This window comes from Mesoplodon densirostris, chromosome 8 (genome assembly GCF_025265405.1).
Source record: "Mesoplodon densirostris isolate mMesDen1 chromosome 8, mMesDen1 primary haplotype, whole genome shotgun sequence".
NCBI lineage: Eukaryota > Metazoa > Chordata > Mammalia > Artiodactyla > Ziphiidae > Mesoplodon > Mesoplodon densirostris.
In genome coordinates, this window is record NC_082668.1 from 93,998,968 (window position 1) to 94,019,167 (window position 20,200).

Consider the following 20,200-nt stretch of genomic DNA (forward strand, 5'->3'; position numbering starts at 1 on the left):
ATAAATAAGTTACGGGGATATAATATAGTGTACAGCATGGGGAATATAGTCAATAATATTATAATAACTTTTTATGGTGACAAATGGTTACTATACTTATTGTGGAGATCATTTTGTAATGCATGTAAATGTTGAATCACTATGTTGTACACCTGAAACCAATATTGTATGTCAACTATACTTCAATAATTTTTTTTTAAATAAAGAAAAACACAAGAGATAAAAAAATGGCGGGGGGGGGCATGAGAGGCTGGCAGTCAGGTTAGTATTATGTTCAGTAAATATTTTACTCTTTTTAGTGCTAAACCTAAGCAAATCAAAGAATACTATTCTCAAATTTTATAATCATTCTTAGTGTAATATATATCATTTACACATAAATAATAAAAAATAAAAGAAAGGTATCTGCTACACATGAATCCAAGTTCTGGTTCAGAAAACATGCAAGAGAGCTAGTAAAATAAGGACACCACAATGAGATTCAGTTTGGAGAGCCACATACGTATATACATACATCCTTTAGTATTTTTTTCCCTTTTCTAGTATTTAAGTTCAGAAATAGGTGAAAGAAACAAAAAGGAAAGAAAGGGAGAGGGAGAGAAGAAGGTGTTGGGGAGAAAGGGAGGAAGGGAGGAAGGAAGGAAGGAAGGAAGGAAGGGAGGGAGGGAGGGAGGGAGGGACTGACGGACTAACAATGGTCTAAAGCAAAGAAATAAAGACAATTTTAAACTCACAGAAACACAGAACTTAAACATAAATAAAATATATGACGAAGTCACCTATAATAACAAGATCAAATTAAACAAGGAACTAAATTATAATTCTCAAAAAGTAGAATAAAGTTGAGATACAGTTTAGAATTTTTTTAAATAGGGAAAAAAATTCCAAATATCAATTAATATCTACAGACCCAGAAAAGTTAGGAATATTAGAATAGTGTACCTCAGAAGAAATATTTTTAAAAAATAGGTTATAGGGCTTCCCTGGTGTCGCAGTGGTTGAGAGTCCGCCTGCCGATGCAGGGGACACAGGTTCGTGCCCCAGTCCGGGAAGATCCCACATGCCGCAGAGCGGCTGGGCCTGTGGGCCATGGCCGCTGAGCCTGTGTGTCCGGAGCCTGTGCTCCGCAATAGGAGAGGCCACAACAGTGAGTGCGAGGCCCGCGTACCACACACACACACACAAAAATAGGTTATAAGCTTCTTAAGGTCAAAAACCATATTACATTCATCTCTCTATACATACATTCTTTGAAGTGAATGATTCATTTATATTATAGCTAAATGTTAATTCTCCCTAAAAGAATATCCAAAAGCAGTGCTGCAGGAATCCAAAGTAGAGAGACCAGAAATGGTTTTTCTATAGTTACAATATGACAGCAGAAGACAAAAATTGGGGCTTCAAAAGTTTCTAAGGAAAGGTAAGTTTAGATTCTTAAAGGAACTAATGTTGCCTAATATTAATAAATGCTTAAGAATGTCAATAAAGGGCATCATACATCTGTTCTTTTTTAATAAGAGAGAACAGATTTTTGTTAAAGTAACAGCAACAGCTTTCTGCAAAATATCACATTTTAAAAATATATTCACTAAGGTTATTCAAGAAGCACTTTTGAAAAGTTACTACCAGTCATACAAGTAAGAAGTATAGAAACCTGGCCTGCAGGCCAAAAAAAAATTTATAATTACTAGTAAGAAGTATAAATTATAGAAAAATTTAAACTGATTATGAAAGTAGGTGTTACATTGCAAGTATCTATGACTAATTTTCTTTTTTTTTCGGCAGCACAGCGCGGCTTGTGGGATCTTAGTTCTCCGACTAGGGGTTGAACTCGCAACCCCTGCAGTTGGAAAGGCAGAGTCCTAATCACTGGACCTCCAGGGAATTCTCTACGACTAATTTATTTTAATCATATTTAAACTTTTACATAATTTTTGATAGACTTTTACATTTATCAAAAGAGCAGGCTAATATTTCTATAAACCAGATTCCTACTTATAAAAGACAGAAAACAGTGGGATTCTTCCCACATACCTCCGCCAATTAGAATACCTAAAACTATATGGCTTATTTAGTACCCATGGTCTTTGTGGATATTTATAAAAGAACTGACTTCTCGAAGTTCTAAATGTCACCCTAATTTTATAAACCAGGCTCCAATTCCGATGATTTATAAGAGTAGAAGTTGAATTTTTATAATAGTATATTCCATATAGCAACAAAAGCCTTACAAACTACAGGCATACCTCGTTTTATTATGCTTCATTTTACTGTACTTTGGGAATACTGAGTTTTTTCACAAAATGAATTTTACAAATTGAAGGTTTATGGCAACCCTGCATTGTCAGATGATGGTTAGCATTTTTTAGCAATAAAGTATTTTTTAATTAAGGTATGTACATTTTTTTAGACATAATGCTATTACACACTTAACAGACTACAGTATAGTGTAAACATAACTTTAATACACACTGGGAAAGCAAAAAGTGTGTGACTCACTTTATTGAGAAATTCACTTTATTGGGGTGGTCTGGAACAAAACCTGTAATATCTGAGGTATGCCTGTTATTTTATTATACTCTAGAGAAGAGAACAAAAAAGGAAGCCAATACAAACTCAAAAATATCTTTTCACATGCCAGTCTTGGGAATACTTTATGTGACCACTTAAAATAATAACATAATAGTAATGGTTTCACTAGTAATCTGGCAATATAACCTCAAAAAGAAAGAGTTAATGTTATTATATAGCAGTAATTCAATTTTTTTCTCATTTCTAAATTATATATTTTTTTCTTTCTAACAGTGTTATTTTAGAAGGAACTCAAGTTTGACAAAAATCTTCATTAAATTCCTCAAAAAATAAATCATGTAAGAATTTTCATAATAGCAGATATTCCAGGAGACTCTTATTTGAAGGGGGGAAAAAAACCTTACAAAATATTGGTGAAATCACTTAAATTTCAAAAGATTAAAACTAATTATATATTTAATCTCAACAGATAATAACATCTTTACTCATCAACATATTTCTATAAAATCAAAATGAAATAAACTTATTGCCATCTATTTTAAGTCATATCCCAAATTACCAAATATAAATTAACATAAAAGCATCCTACATAAGTTTTTCACACTTCTATCACACTTTTGAACTCACTTGGGTAAATATGGATCTTTCCAACAGCAGCAGGAGTTTCTACAAAGTTATTTACCTTGTCCAGGTCTTGCAGTTACAGTTGCTCCAGCAGATGGCGGCTCCAACTCCTGTCAAATACAATAATGTTATTACAGTGACCTACTACAATGTGCGATTTATAATAAAATAGTAGTGATATTACAGCCTTACCTTTGCTTTCTTTGAGTCTGGATCAAACCTTTCAAGAATTAATTTAGCCGTTTTATAAGTTTCTTTTTCCATGACTTCTTCAAGCTGCAAACAAAAATTTCCACAAGTTGTCACATTTTAAAACACACATACAGTACTTAGTTTTATAAGTCCTATTCAAAAAGTATTCAAGTACAAGGCTTAAAATAAACAGCACATAATATATCCAGATAGCATGAAAGACTTCCACATTCAAATAATTAAAATCCAGATTTTAAAATGGCTTCTATCCTCTAATATGTTACTTGTATTTAACAGCTTTACTGCACGGAAATACCAAATATTGCTAATTGTTTACATATAATGAGGAGAATAATTACATGCACCAACTTCAATAATGGAATGTGCAAAAATCTATCAGCCATCATTATTGGAAGTTATTAGACATGACAAGCAAATGACAGGCAATTCCTCAGATTTATTTCCTCCTAGCACTTAATGCTATTAATTTAAAGAAGGTTGTTAGCCAAGAGCTTTACAAAGTAAAATCTCTGTGCCAATTAACTGCTGTCAGCATCGATTTTAGATTATTTATTAGCAGAAGCAATTAGCTTGCTGCAAAATGCAGTGAAAACTCACTTAACTGGGAGAACAGCCATGCTCTCTCATGGAATTTGCTCAAATGACTTTAAAAGCTGAAGTTCCCCCTTTTTTACTTAGATTCAAACAACTTTAGAGGGAAAAAACTGAACATAATAAGAATTTAAGTAAAGATTTTACTGAGTTCTATGCTCACACTAGGGACTGTAATTAAAGCACTTCATTATTATAGAATTTTATTTACAATGTGCTCAAGTCACTTTATGGCTTAATATGTGGGTTTAATTTAAAAAGTAATCACTAGTAAAGTATCATTTCAGCAGTTACAGCCCAATATCAGAAAAAGTTTAACTTTAGTACAAGACAGTCATAGTTATGACAAATAGCTAATATATACAATAAAAATGCTTTTGCAAAACTTGGAAGAGGACCTTTTTCCTTCTCAGTGACCACTAAGAGCCACTTAGATTCATTAAATGTCATGTTTATTCCAAAGGACATTTATTTTAAAATGCAAAGCAGAGAACATTTACCAAATTAAAATACAATTTAAAATATGCTGCCACAAGTTAATAGATTCCTCATTAAAAACTCAATATAACAATTAAGAAGTGCTTAGATGAATGATTTACTAATCTTGGTTTAGTGAAACTAAAATATTTTTCTAATTATTTCAAAATTATGATAAATTCTCCAACAAGCAAGTTTAAATTTCTGATGTAAAGAAAATGTTTGTAACATTACTACTTTAGGGTTGGGGAAAAACTTGGGATGGGGACAGAGAGAGGGCATGATAGAATCTATCCTCAAATCAACATAATCTACATGAAATAGCAAAGAACTGAATCCCTGATCTCTACAAATTAATTTTTTTTTTTTTTTTTTTTTTTTTTTTTTTTTGCTGTACGCGGGCCTCTCACTGCTGTGGCCTCTCCCGTTGCGGAGCACAGGCTCCGGACACACAGGCTCCGCGGCCATGGCTCGCGGGCCCAGCCGCTCCGCGGCATGTGGGATCTTCCGGGATCGGGGCACGAACCCGTGTCCCCTGCATCGGCAGGCGGACTCTCAACCACTGCGCCACCAGGGAAGCCCTACAAATTAATTTTTGATGGTCCAGACCAGTGCTGTAACAATAGAACTACATGTAATGATGGAAGTGGTTTATATCTGCACAAGAGAGTAGCTACAATGCCATATGTGATAAATGATCACTTAAAATATTGCTTGTGCAACTGAGGAACCCAACTGTAGCTACTTTTATTCCACTTTAAATAATGTAAACTTTAAAAGCTACATGGGTCTAGTGGCTATTTATTTGGACAGCACAATTCTAAAGTAAGACTATTGGTAGGTTTAAAAAGAAGATTAGATACAACTGCGATCTTTAAAACAATACACAAAACTCAAAACTAAAATGCCATTTTATTAAACGATTGCCATTCCTAGTACATCATTCAGCAAGTATTCATGTTTATGTCTATGTACATATAAAGTATCTTAAATAAAAACATTTTAAAAAGCAAAAGATACAAATCCATTCTCTTTTTCTTTTGCATTTACTTTGAAAAATTCTTTTTTCACGTAATAGCTTAATTAATACATATATTCCTACTACATTTTAAGTGAATAATTTGTTTTATAAATAGGGAGACATCTGATCAGTGGGAAGAATACAAACTTGAAACCATGACATCAGAAAAGATCTGGTTTCAAAATACATCTCCATTGTTAATTAGCTGTAGAGAGACTGAGCAAGTCTGTTAGCCTCAGTTTCTCCTTTTGTAGAGCAGAAACATTAACACTTTCTCGTAGCACTGTTATGCAATTTAAATAATGTAGGAGAGTCTATAACAGTACCTAACACAAAAACGCATAATCTTCAATGATACCTCAGTTATTCAGAGTGGATCTGAAACAAGCAGTGTTCTCAAATACCCACCGTATTAATATCAGGATTCAGGAATGAGAAATTGAATTCTCAGAATTCCCTAAATTACAAATTACTCTGTATTCTTCCTAATATTTTACATATTTCAAATAATAATGAATGATGTAACAAAGAGTGAATTGTTTTTCTGTGATATGAGTATACTAAAAGTTTAAAAGTTTTTTATTTAAAAAAGAGAATAATAGGGACTTCCCTAGTGGTGCAGTGGTTAAGAACCCACCTGCCAATGCAGGGGACACAGGTTCGAGCCCTGGTCCGGGAAGATCCCACATGCCGCAAAGCAACTAAGCCCACGCACCATAACTACTGAGCCTGTGCTCTAGAGCCCGCAAGCCACAACTACTGAGCCCGCATGCTGCAACTACTGAAGCCTGCGCGCCTAGAGCCCATGCTCTGCAACAAGAGAAGCCTGCGCACCACAAGAGTAGCCCCTGCTTGCTGCAACTAGAGAAAGCCAGTGTGCAGCAATGAACACCCAACATAGCCAAAAATTTAAAAATAAAATAAATTAATTAAAATTAAAGAAATAAAAATAAAAAAGAGAATAATAAACACATGGTTGCTTATTTATTATGAATCAACATTATTTTGGCAAGATTATATATTTTGAGAACATATAAAAATTATTTCTACCTGATATAGAATTTCATCATAGAGAATACTAAAAGGGAACACTAACACAAAATAAATGTCAATTTTTTTAATTTTGAAAGATAATTATACAATATTTAAATTATAACTCTTGAAATAAAATTTTAAAACACACAAAGCATTAATTGCCCTATCCAATATTCTTGATCCTTGTTTCATAACAAATATTCCAGATGTAGAAAAATGTCTTCTGTTTTGTACTGACTTTGGTCAAATTATTAAAAGAATCTTCAATTCACAGCTTTAGGGTACATGTTGCATTATTTAAACTCTTATTTTTTAAATGATGAAAATACTGTCTGCTTATCCTGATTTTGTTTTGCTGTTGAAATCAATATTGTTTTTACTAATTCAGATTTTAAATCATTTTCTGATTTCATATAGGAGTATTCTACAATAACAGTAACACCTCTCTCAGCATTTCTTCTGTTAAAGTATTTACAAAGACCTGTATGTAGCCTACAGTGAATATTCAAACACTGGAAAACACCAGCAGATATTACTGGGTAATATAAAAATGTAACATATGAAACTTCTAGTGAGGTTAACAGCCCCACACAGAATCACATGCTAAAATTGCCAATTTAAGGACTTATTTTGCTTCCAAAATTTATTTCATGGAATATCACTCACAGGATTTTATATAGAGTATTCTATATATATAAACTTATTAACATTTATTTGTAAGAATAAGTCACCATTAATAAGAGACAGGGCCCATAAACCAGACTTATGGCCACAAAAGCAAGACTGACTAATTAGATTGTGCCACTTCTCCTCTATGTGCTCCTGTCCTGTTGCCTGAAATGTCCACATTAACCTACAGCTCAGCATGTCAGCATTTCTTGCTCTTGCTTTCAACTGACACTAGTGGATTATTTTGAACCAGTAACATCTGTAGTGATTGTTAAGTTTTAATTCTCAGAGAATTATAATACTTCTTTCCCAGGTTCCCAATTTCTCAACCGATTTTCCTCAGGACTTGGAAAAATATAAATTGCCTGAGAAATGCCAGAAAGGAACTACCACATAGAAACACCTGTACTATTCTGAAAAATGCACAGCATTTTCATGAAGCCACTTAAAGAGGTCATTTTGACTCGAGTTTTGATGGATTTTGATTTTGAACTGTTTTGACGGGATGCTCATGGATACAAAGCGATTATCTATTGAATAGTGATATTTTTTAAACTAAAAGTTAAAAAAAAAAATGTGAGTGGCAAAATGTACACAACCAGACTTGGGAGGTTTTTTAGGTAACTAAAGATTAATTCCTAGCTTTATTTTAGTAAGTAAATACTTACATTAAGTTCTTAGATTTAAAACATTGTTTTAAAATATTTAAAACATTGTTGTCACTCATTTTCCTTTCTAAGTAATTTAACTTTTTAATCAATTGATAATTCATGTTTATTGTTACAAATTACACTTTGACAAATTACAAATTACATTACAAATCTATCCAAATTAAAGAGAGGCATCCCTGAGGAAACCACCTTTAATAACACCTCAAGTAGTAAATACAATTTACATTCATTTTTTTAGTGAAAGAGAAGGGTTAGGAGTTGGGTACTTTTAAACTGATGGCTATTTTTCCTGCCGGCATTTTTAAAGCTATAAATGTAGAGTTAAACATCAAGGAACAAGATCAGTTTTGATTACATTTTGCTTTTGCTCAAAAGTAATGTCCCTTCTTTTTCCTCTCATTACCAGTACAATCATTAGCTAGCATTGTACTGCTTACAAATTCACCCTTAACACCTACTGTTCTAAACAAAGTATAACGCTACTACTCAAACAAAGCAGCTCTGTTAAGGGCTTGAGCAATAAACGCAAGGGACTAGTTCCCAACAGCAACAGTACTGAAACCAGAAACAATCAAGTCAAATGCAAATTGTGTTCCCTAATTAACAAAATGAGTTAAAGCAGCCAACTTATTTTTCTTTAATCATACACTGCAAGAGAAATGCCATACTGAAGTATTCTGTAATATTGATGTCTCATGAACCATTTAGATATACAAAACTATTGAACCTTGAACTGAGCTTCCCAACTGTCAGACCTAGATGGAGCAGCGTTTACGCTGTGATTCCATCAAGGGCTATTAAAGAAGTAAATAGCTTGGTTTGCCCTGTCAAAGAATTTTCTAAGTCTGCTCTGTTACTCTACTGAGAGTTCTTCACCAATCATATGTTCTCTAAGATTCTGTTTTCTGTTCATGTGATGCCACTGACATTGAATCAGCTTCTCATCACTTAGAATTTTTTCATTTTCTTCTTTTTTTTTCCTCTCTTTTTTCTTTTGTCTTCCTCCTTGTCTTTTCTACTTTAATCAATATTTCTCCATTTTGTTACAAGGCTTGGCTCTGATCAACACTACCAGCTCTTCTTTTTTTATCACACCAGCAAACCAAACCAATCATATCACAACTTCTATATTATTGAGAACCATCAGTATTTCCTCACTTTGAATTTCTGGCTGTTCCATAATGTGTAGAATGCCAGAAATATAGTAAGATACAATGGAAATATTTCTACGTTTCAATTTAGGACCATCAAAAATATCAATGCAATTTTGATAAATACATCACTGAACACTGAAGAGGCATCAAATAAAAAAGATAAGGAATCCTTTCAGAATTAAGGTTTCTTTATTTTTCAGTTACTTAAATCCCTCAGGACCAGTGTCTTTTCTTACCAATTCACAGAACAATTTTTAACATTAATCTTAACCTTCAGAATTTTTATTAGTTTCATCCATAATTGTTACTCATTATGTTAGACTAAAATACATTAAATTGATTTTGCATCTGATTAAATTTCATTGTTTCCATATAACATGATACTCCTATCAATTATCATCTTTATACTTCAAAAATAATTATATGAAAGAAGTATATGTAAATTCAAGCCAAACACCAAGTTCAACCCACTTATTAAAAACTATTACATATCAACCTCTAAACATCTAGAGTCCTTCCTCTCTCTTGATCCTCCTCTTTCCAACCCATCTGAAGGATGCATTTAACTGGCCCCACAACAGACACCCATGTGATCAGAACTGCTGATAGAAAATGAAAGAAACCAAAGAAAAAATACTTTGTCTTTCTCTCTCCCCAGTTTTCTTCGGCTTTTTTTTTTTTTTTGCATGTTAAATTTGTTTTTTACAACCAATCTTCTTGATTCCCTCTCTCCTCGCCTTATTATGTCAAGAAAATCTGAGAACTGACATATGATGTTTGGTCTTTTTTTGACCCGAATAATAAATCTGGATACCCACCTTTTTACCACTCTGCCTCATTTAATCCTCCAAAATGATTCATTTACTTACTTCTCAGCTTCCAATTGACATAGACACTCAGACTCTCAAAAGTTCACCTAACTATTTTTTCCTGTCGATCATTATTAACTAGCAAAAATATTCATAACTTAGCTTCACCATTAAACTGTTATCTAAAAACATACTTGTTCCTTGGAGAGTCATTACTTACAACATATAAACATTAATTATTCAGTTCTTAATTTATTATTTTTATATAAATTAACTTAAATAAAGTTAACTTACTATTTTCTTCTTCTGGGATTTTAAATCATCCAATGCTTCATCTAGAAAACAAGATTTAAACCAAAACTAAATCAGATATTAAGATATTTAAGATACAAAAAAAAATCATGTCAAATGATATACATTAAGCAACTGCAAGAAAACAGTCTCATTTTAGAATTTCTCACAGATGTGTACAGACAGAAGTCATCTCAATTTTTACCCATATATATTTTATATGTTTGCTTATATTATATATTACAAGCTCAGGAGGGGAAAAAATGGACTTTACATAGAATAAAACACGTTTCCAAATTTTAAAAGATACATATTTTTTAAATGTTTTCAGAAATATTACTATTATTTCTCCTTCCTTTCAACATCCCACCCATGTTAATTTACAAAATTAAAACCAATTCTCTTTTTATACATTGGTAATAAAAATGTTCCCTTTATTTATGAAGAAAGAAGTACATATTTTATTAAGTTATTTGATCTTCAAGATATTGAGCACTAATAGAGAAAACCTTTGAAAATCTATAGTATTATATACCTGAGGAGGGACTTGGAAAGGAAGAGGATACTAATTACTTTTCAAAATTAAACTTTTCCAAGATTTGCCTGTTTAGTTAGGTTGCACTGGTGGAACATAAAGAATCATTTCAAAGAATATAATTTATGAATGTCAATATCTGCTTTACAAATTTATTTTAGATTTCTAGTTTTTCTCTAGAAATACTGAACTAGTATAAATAGGAATACTATTCCAGCTGGAAAGAAGACTTATAACTTGATTTAAACATTTTACCAAATAGAATTTAAATAATTGTTCTTAATGTTTAATTAAATTTACAAATAAAATTATTATCTTTTATTTGAAGTTCTGGAGTAGCAAACGTCTGAATACTCAATTCAAATAATACTATTTACGTAAAAATCCAAAGAAATACAAACTTACGAAAAGATGATTTTACTATATATTTTTTTCAAAGTGTTCTAGCAGACTTATTACTGAAAGGGGAAAAAAACTGCTGACATCTTTAAAGAAAATAGTCATCTTTAGTTAGATAAGACCAAGCCAAATATCTAACCTTTAATGCAGAGACCAGCAATCTTTTTCTATAAAGGGCCAGACAGTAAATATTTTAGGCTTTATGGGCCAAAAGTCAGAATTAGGTGAGCACTTTTAAAGGAGTAAACAAATTTCCACAAAACTTTCATTGACATAATTCAAATATAATAATAATTGAGTTCAATTTTTTGTAACATAGGTCTACCAATGAAAAGAATGGAATCTGGAGGGGTAGGTGGGGGATAACATTTCACTTAATTGAGATTCAAAATTAGTGTCCCCCATCCTCAAAATTGATCACATATGTCAATCTGTTAGTTTATCTGTAATGAAATTTCACACATTTTCTTTTTGAAAAAATTTTTTCACACAGATACGTGCTGCTAAATATTGAAATCAATCCACAATCACATGATTTTAATCGAGCATATTCATTGTGTGAAAGGCATTTATAAAATTCTTTAGATTCTTCTCTTGATATTTGCCTTTTATCATGTCATTGCAAATTAATCACTTCCAGTTAACTGGATTTTTTTTTTTTTTTTTTTTTTTTTTTTGCGGTATGTGGGCCTCTCACCGCTGCGGCCTCTCCCGCCGCGGAGCACAGGCTCTGGACGCACAGGCCCAGCGGCCATGGCCCACGGGCCCAGCCGCTCCGCGGCATGCGGGATCCTCCCAGACTGGGGCACAAACCCGCCTCCCCTGCATCGGCAGGCGGACCCCCAACCACTGCGCCACCAGGGAAGCCCAGTTAAATGGATTTTGAAATACGGAAATTTCCTTTGTACTTGCATGAGGTCTGAAAAACACTGCTGGAATCGCAGTTTGAGCTCAGATAATGTATCTGCTGCAAATCGAGGTGGGAATGGAGATCTTGTTTCTTAACTTCTCATAGCACTTTTTAAAAAATTACCTTTCGTCATTAAATTGTTATTTGCTTTTCTAAATCACTTTATAGCAGTATAGGTTTCACATATAAGGACTGTTTTGTCTTGTACTCTTAGGTTGAATTCATTAAGAACCATTATCAAGTCTGCAGCAAAATCTAATTTCCAAAGCCAGTTCATTCATAATGGTTGAAGGTGGTTCTTCTCATTCAGAAACATTTTAGTCTTGGCTCTGAGCTCAAAACATCACAATAAAACTTTACTACTACTACTAATCCATCCAACTGCTTGAATTTCTGATAAAAGTTCACATAACTGATGATGATTAAGTCCATGAGAGCAAATGAAGTTCCCCATTGACAATACTCGTTCAGTAACACATGATAGGTTCAAATATGCTCTGCAAGTACCTGCTGTTGAGTAACACAGTGGATAACCACAGAATTTAAACACCTTACAGTTTCATGAGCTTTGTAAATTAATCCACTAAGCCTCTTTCTGCTTCACATATATTTTTACCACCAATAGTTGTAAATACATCTCAGTAGATTCCACTTCAGCTTGTACTAAATTAGTGTTTTTTCAACTTCTTTAAAAATATTCTCTCCCAGAGTGTTCTACACAGACTGTTCACAGAGGCTAATTCTTTAGTCACTTCAAGTTCAGTATTGACTCCTGAAATAAATTACAATTGAGCTGTATCAGTAACATCTGTCAACTCATCAAGAGTCAATGACAGGTAGGGGTAAAACGGGAATAAAGACACAGACCTACTTGAGAATGGACTTGAGGATATGGGGAGGGGGAAGGGTAAGCTGTGACAAAGCGAAAGAGCGGCATGGACATATATACACTACCAAACGTAAGGTAGATAGATAGTGGGAAGCAGCCGCAGAGCACAGGGAGATCAGCTCTGTGCTTTGTGACCGCCTGGAGGGGTGGGATGGGGAGGGTGGGAGGGAGGGAGATGCATGAGGGAAGGGATGTGGGAACAGATGTATATGTATGACTGATTCACTTTGTTATAAAGCAGAAACTAAAAAAAAAAAAAAGAAAGAAAGAAAAAATAAATAAATAAAAGAGACCTTGTATTTAAAGATTAAAAAAAAAAAAAAAAAGAGTCAATGACAGGGAATTCCCTGGCACTCCAGTGGTTAGCACTCGGCACTTTCACTGTGGTGGCCCGTGTTCAATCCCTGGTCAGGGAACTAAGATCCTGCAAGCCTCGCAGCATGGCCAAAAAACAGAAAAAAAGAGCCAACAACAATCACTTGAAATAATTTTTTTTAATGAACTTGTTTTTAAGTTAACTATGTTGCTTCCAGTGTTCTTAATTCTTCAAGCAATTGTTCTTGCTAAAAAGGCTACTAGCCAAGCAAGTATTTTCTCTAAACACATTTTTTCAGCTGCTGCAATTACACAATTTAATTAACTCAGCATTGGTAAATAGCTTTCTTTGCTTCACTAATAAGCCACTCAGAAACTTACTTTGAAGTTCCATTTTCACTTTTTATTTTTATGAAGAAATTCTGCTATGATGAGATATTCCATTTTAAATGTTCTAATTTTTCTAACATTGCTTTTCTGTGCATTGGGAGTATCATGATGAGTACTTAGCATGATAGTCAATGTTTATGTGTATTTTTTTAGTACAATGGCATTCCATAATAAGCATAATGCTTTGTGTTTTGATAATAAAATAGTCCACAATCCATTGTGCCTTAAAAGTGCAACATTCAAAGTCCAATTTTCTCTTGTTTTTACATAATGAGTGTATAATAAATAAAATTAGTGTACATAATGAGTGTATAATAAATAAAATAGTTGCAGTACAGCAATATAAATGGCACGTGAAATGCTGTCAAGTTATAACAGTGTCACTGTGATTTGTTGTGCATCCTACAATAGGCTGAAATGTTGACAGCACCATACAGTCTGTCACAACTACTCAATTCTGCCATCATTGAATGAAAGCAGCTACAGATAACATATAAATGAATGGACATGGCTGTGTTCCAATAAAACAGAAATTTGAACTTCATTCAAATTTAACATGTCACAAAATATTACTCTTTGAATTTTTTCAATAATTTAAAAATGTAAAAACCATTGTTAGCTCATGAGATGTACAAGGTGGTGGGCAGGACTTGGCTCACCAAGTCCAAGTCCTTGGCTGTAGTTTGCCAATCCTTACTTGAAACTATACTCGGTCCAACTTGTAAAATAAAGGAAATACAACTAACAGAGAACAAAAAGCAAGACATGATCAGTAGCTTCAGACTTAAAAAAAAAATATATATATATATATATATATATATATATACACACACACACACACACACACACATATATATATACATATGGTACCTAACTTTATGCTAAAAAGAAGTGTAAAACTGCAAGACAATCTCTTATGAAGTCTATTTTATCTACATGCAATACCTACGCAAATGAATTCATACAATTTTTTTAAATGAAAGGATCCGTAAAATAAAATTTTAAAGCAAAAAAACTCCTTTATATAATAAGCATGTCCTAATGTGCCTACTTGCAAGTCAAAATATTCACACATTTTCCTTAGAGAAGTGTTTCCAAGGGCTCTTTTAAAATAAATTTTCTTATATTTTTCACTATTTTGTTAGTTCCATGAGGTCAAAGATCATATTTCTTTTAAACTTCTTCCTGTCTTCCCAGTATCTACTATATTACTAAATATCACCAGAAACAATGCCATAAGCTTAATTTCTCTAATCTGATTAAAAGTATCAATATTTTTTAAAACCACAGCAAACATCATACTTAATGGTAAAAATTAAAAGCTTTTCCACCAAAATCAGGTGCTAGACAAAGATACCTGCTATTCCCACTTCAACTCAATATTATACTGGGTCCTAACCCATTAAACAAGGCAAGAAAAATTTTAAAGGCAAGACAAATAAAAAATAATAGGAATTGGAAAAGAAAAATCAGTACCATCAGCCCAGATGCATGTAACACTTTAGTTTTTATATGCTTTCACACATAATATTATCAGTTAAAACTCGTAACAGTCTTGCCAAAACAAATATTTGTTTCTAGTTTATAAACTAGCAAACTGAGGTTCAGAGGACTTAAACTTATTTGTAGGACAAAAAGATGGCTAATGTGGCTGGAGCAAAGGTGAAAAAAGGAGAGTGGAAAGAGATGAAGTTAGAGAAATAGACATAAGCCAGAAAGTTGGGGTTAAGGTCAGATTTTACTCTGGTTGCAATGAGAAGCCACTAGAAGAATTTAAGTAGGAGAGATACAAGATCTGATTTATACCTTAAAAATAGACTAGTTGGGAAACCACTGCAGTAGTGCCAGCAACAGATGATGACGACCTGAATTAGAATTGTAGTAGTAGTAAAGAAAGTTAGAAGTGGTCATATTCAAGATAATTTTGGAGGTAAAAATGAGAGAACTTTGAAGGGGAGGGAGAAATGCATTGTAAGTTAAAGGGAATATGGAGTCAGGATGGGATTTTTCCCCCAGATGATTGTATTGAGACAGGATTATATGCCAAATAGGGACAAGCTAATACAAATAGATAAGGCAAAAGAGATGCAGGTAGGGATAACTGTAAGAGCAAAGTTCATGAGATGGTCAGAGTATCTAGAATCCAGAGCATAAATGAAAGGCTTAGCCAGAGATGGGATCAAGGTCGGTCTTCCAAATTACCATGATGGATGACAGCATACTGAGTAACAGATGGGGCTCACTTTATGTTTTTGGTGGTGGAGATAGCGCTCACCTGTTTACATCTATTTTCTTCATGAAGTGAGACTATCAGGTCAGAGTAGCCAGGTAGATTTTGTGAAGTTTTGTTTATTTGTGGCTTCTGAATTTTTATTTGGTTGGTTGGTTTTATTTTGGTTTGGTTTGGTTTTGGTTTGGGGGTTTTGGTATGGTGGTGGGTATTAGTGATTTGAGGAGAAATACAGGGTCAAATAATACTCTCAAAGAGAAAAAAGTAAATTTATTAGGGAACTATAATAGGGTTGTATAGCAGTGTTGAGTGTACATTTGATATTTGCAATCATAGATTTAAAGTGAGTCTAGTCAGCATGTTGTATGATTTTCCTCTAATAAATTTAGCTTTCCTGATGCAGATACAGACTAAGCATATAAATGTTTTTAACCAGGTTATGGTTTTGCCAGTCACAGATTAAGCATATAACTGTATTTAAACAAGGTATGGTTTGCCAGACAAGTAGAATGGGAAAGAGAGGCAAAGGAGTCAAGGGTGTCTAAAAGGGATGGTCATTGGTCTAGATCACAGAACCTTAACTGGGTCAAAGATAGGTCATACATGAGGAGGGCAGTTTGAAAGTCATGTATCTGTGTGAACCCTGCTTGGATCCTGAGTCAAACAAACAAAATATTTTTTAAAGCAAATGACATTTGTAAGATAACAGGAAATTTATTATTTTTATATTTAATATTTTATAATTTTAAGAATTCTTTTTTAAGTATAATAATGTACATTGTTTACACACTTCTTAAATACATTATGGATAGATATATCTGGGATATACTTCAAAATAACAGAGATGGAGAAGTGGGTAGGGGTAAAAATGAAATAAGATTGACCAGGAGTTGATGATTGTTTAGGTTGTGTGATAGGTAATATGAGTGTTCATTATACTATTCAGTCTATTTTTGTATGTGCTTGAAACATTCTATAATGAAAAGTTAAAACAAGAAAAAAAATCACACGTAAAGTTCATTTAAAATGAAATTTGCATATCTTGGGTTAATTATAACTCATAGTTTTAAGACCTGAATATCTTTAAAATCTGCACATATACAGAATACAGGAAAATTGTCATAATTTACATACTTCAATAAAAACAAAAGCCTAGGGGCTGTGAGCCTGAAGAGAATGATGCAATTAATAGAATAAATCAAAAGATGTTTAACTATATTTTACTCCATAATAACGTTTTCTACAAAGATAATTTAATAAATATAATTTCTCTTCATTTAAAGAAATGAATTGTTTTGTGTATTGTGTAAAAAAAAAATTCTAAATGGACAAGACAGAAATAACACAACTGAAAAACAGAACCAGTTTGATCATTCATAACCTTTCTTACACTTTACAGTAAACAGCTCTTCAATATTTACCACATGTCATTTCAATATACCATTTCACAACCTGTTATTCAATTACAAATTAATGCACCATAAGATGGGTTTTTTAATGTATTTATAAAAACTTCAAAATTAAACTTACTATTTCTTTCTGTTCTCTTGGAAAAGAAGAAAATAAGCACCGTTCTTATGCTCCAAATGCTGTAGAACAAGCAAAATTCAGAAACAAAAACCATCATTAGGATACATGAATTAGAAGCCACATAAAATGAAAACAAACACACATTTCCAATTACAGTTAGGGACATTGTATCCCTTTGTATTTTGAAAATCAAAAAGCACTCCTTTCTTTCAGAAGCCACCAGAAGTCTACCTGTGCTTTCAAAGGAGTTCTCAATCTAAAATCCATGGATCTCCTGAGGGTCCCTCCATATTGTGAAACTGCCTTTCTGTGCATAAGTGCATTTCTCTGGAGAGACCATTACCCTCATCATTCTCAAAGAAGTCTATGAATCCTCCAAAAGATTAAGAACAAATTATAAAATTCCTTCTTACTAGGTAAGCATCAACTCTAAAACTTTATCTATTCCCATACGTTAGGGAAAAACACGTTTTACAAATCCAAACCATTATACAAATGTAAGTTGCTACTCCTTCCCTGTTCTTTTTATTTATTTATTTATTTATTTTGCGGTACGCGGGCCTCTCACTGTTGTGGCCTCTCCCGTTGCGGAGCACAGGCTCCAGACACGCAGGCTCAGCGGCCATGGCTCACGGGCCCAGCCGCTCCACGGCATGTGGGATCTTCCCAGACCGGGGCAGGAACCCGTGTCCCCTGCATTGGCAGGCGGACTCTCAAACACTGTGCCACCAGGGAAGCCCCTTCCTTGTTATTTAATATTAGAGGGATTTTCTCTACTAAATAGGATAAGCTATCTGGAGAAAAAATAAAATCTTACCATCAAGTAAATAACTGATAAGTAAATTTAGCGAAACATCGCCTTTCAAAGATTTTATGAAGGTAATTCTTTAGGCCTTGCATTAGTAAGTTGTCAAATGATACTAAAAGAATTAAAAGAAAATCAAAGAATGATCCTAATCACAAACTTGTCCAGGTCATCTCTTAAATTCAATGTAAATAAAACAAAAATCCCTTCTCCATAGAACATGGCCCAATAAGTATACAAACATTATCCATCATTTTATAAAAGAAATACATTGTAGGGCCTCCCTGGTGGCGCAAGTGGTTGAGAGTCCGCCTGCCGATGCAGGGGATACGGGTTCGTGCCCCGGTCTGGGGGGATCCCATATGCCGCGGAGCGGCTGGGCCCGTGAGCCATGGCCGCTGAGCCTGCGCGTCCGGAGCCTGTGCTCCGCAACGGGGGAGGCCACAACAGTGAGAGGCCCGCATACCGCAAAAAAAAAAAAAAAAAAAAAAAGAAATACATTGTATCTAAATGCAAATTCAGATAATAGGTATGAAAATTAGTTCTTCACTCTGAAATATATCATTGCTATTCTTAGGAATTAGCCTGCAAGGTCATCACCAGTGAACCCTGTCTCCTGGTATTCACAGCTTTGTGTAGTTCTCTCTCACCAGTGTTGGTCTGTGTGACCAATAGCATGTCACTTCAAGATTAGGTTATAAAAATATGCAGTTTCCATCTCAGGCCTCTTCTTCTGCTTGCTTTCTTTCTCTCTCTTGGATTACTCCCTCTGAGAGAAGTCAGCTGCTATGACATGAGGACATTCAGGGAACTCTATAGAAAAGCCCATGAGGTGAGGAACAGAGGTCTTTGGCAAACAGCCAGTGAGGAGCTGATGCCTGCCAACAACTGCATGTGTGAGCTTAGAAGTAAATTCTCCAGCCTTAGGTAAGCCTTGAGATGACTATAGGCCCAGCCAATAGCTTAACTGCAATTTATATATGAAAAAAGACCCTGGGCCAGAACCATCAGCTAAGCTGCTCCCATTTTCTGTCCCTGAAGAACTGTGAGAGAGAATAAACATTTGTTGTTTTAAGCTACTAAGCTCTGGGGCAACTTGCTACATAGCAATAGATAACTTGTACATGTTCTGGGGGTTGTTTGTTTGTTTGTTTGTTTGTTTTTGGCTGCGTTGGGTCTTCGTTGCTGCACACGGGCTTTCTCTAGTTGCAGTGAGCAGAGGCTACTCTTTGTTGTGGTGCGCGGGCTTCTCATTGCAGTGGCTTCTCTTGCTGTGGAGCACAGGCTCTAGGCACACGGGCTTCAGTAGTTGTGGTGCGTGGGCTCAGTAGTTGTGGCTCGTGGGTTCTAGAGTGCAGGCTCAGTAGTTGTGGTGCACGGACTTAGTTGCTCCTTGGCATGTGGGATCTTCCTGGACCAGGGCTCCAACCCGTGTCCCCTGCATTGGCAGGCGGGTTCTTAACCATTGCGCCACCAGGGAAGCCCCTACATGTTTTTTACATGGTGATGATTTATTTTTATGATATGAAAATACCAAAATAACCAGTACCAGATTCCTACATGGTACTTGGACAACTATCTAAGCACTAAAAAAAGACACTGGGCATTGTCCTTATCAAGGGAAGAGAGATGAGAAAAGAGGTTAAACATACAGCTCACAACCCTAAATGATCCTACAACAGTAGAAAAGTCCCATAATATTTCCCCATTGCAAACCCCCTGAAACAGTGGCAAGCTGAGAGAGATGATTTAGGAAAAAAAGTATAGGGAAAGAAAACTGAGAACACAAGAGAAGGAGTTGCAGAGATAATGACTAAAATTCTGAAGAAAATCAGTAAATTTTCTTAAATAGTAGATTGTTTTAAAGCATATATAATTTTCAAAGTATAAAAAGTACAAGAATGGAAATATACTCCCTTACTTCACAATAAAACTAACTTCCCTTTGTGGACAACAAATTCTTCTTTTGGTTTTTATCAGAACTGCTGGTGGAGAAAATAGGCTATCAAATAATACACATTTCTAAGTGTCAAGCCTTCAAAACTTGAAAAGGTAGAATATAATAGAGTTAGTTATTCCTTAAGGCTAAATTAAATGAAATTCTTTTACA

At 34.2% G+C, this 20,200-nt stretch overlaps 1 protein-coding gene across 2 annotated transcripts in view; it reads right to left on the reverse strand.

Moving 5' to 3' along the window:
* LNPK (lunapark, ER junction formation factor) overlaps positions 1–20,200 on the reverse strand; it is an 84,598-nt gene that overhangs the window by 44,575 nt on the left and 19,823 nt on the right. For both annotated transcript variants that reach the window (XM_060107045.1, XM_060107046.1), the window contains exons 5-8: positions 17,286–17,344; positions 10,091–10,131; positions 3,349–3,432; positions 3,215–3,266 (exon numbers count right to left, since the gene is read on the reverse strand). In XM_060107045.1, the coding sequence (XP_059963028.1) occupies positions 3,215–3,266; positions 3,349–3,432; positions 10,091–10,131; positions 17,286–17,344 (236 nt within the window). The remainder of the gene's footprint in view (positions 1–3,214; positions 3,267–3,348; positions 3,433–10,090; positions 10,132–17,285; positions 17,345–20,200) is intronic.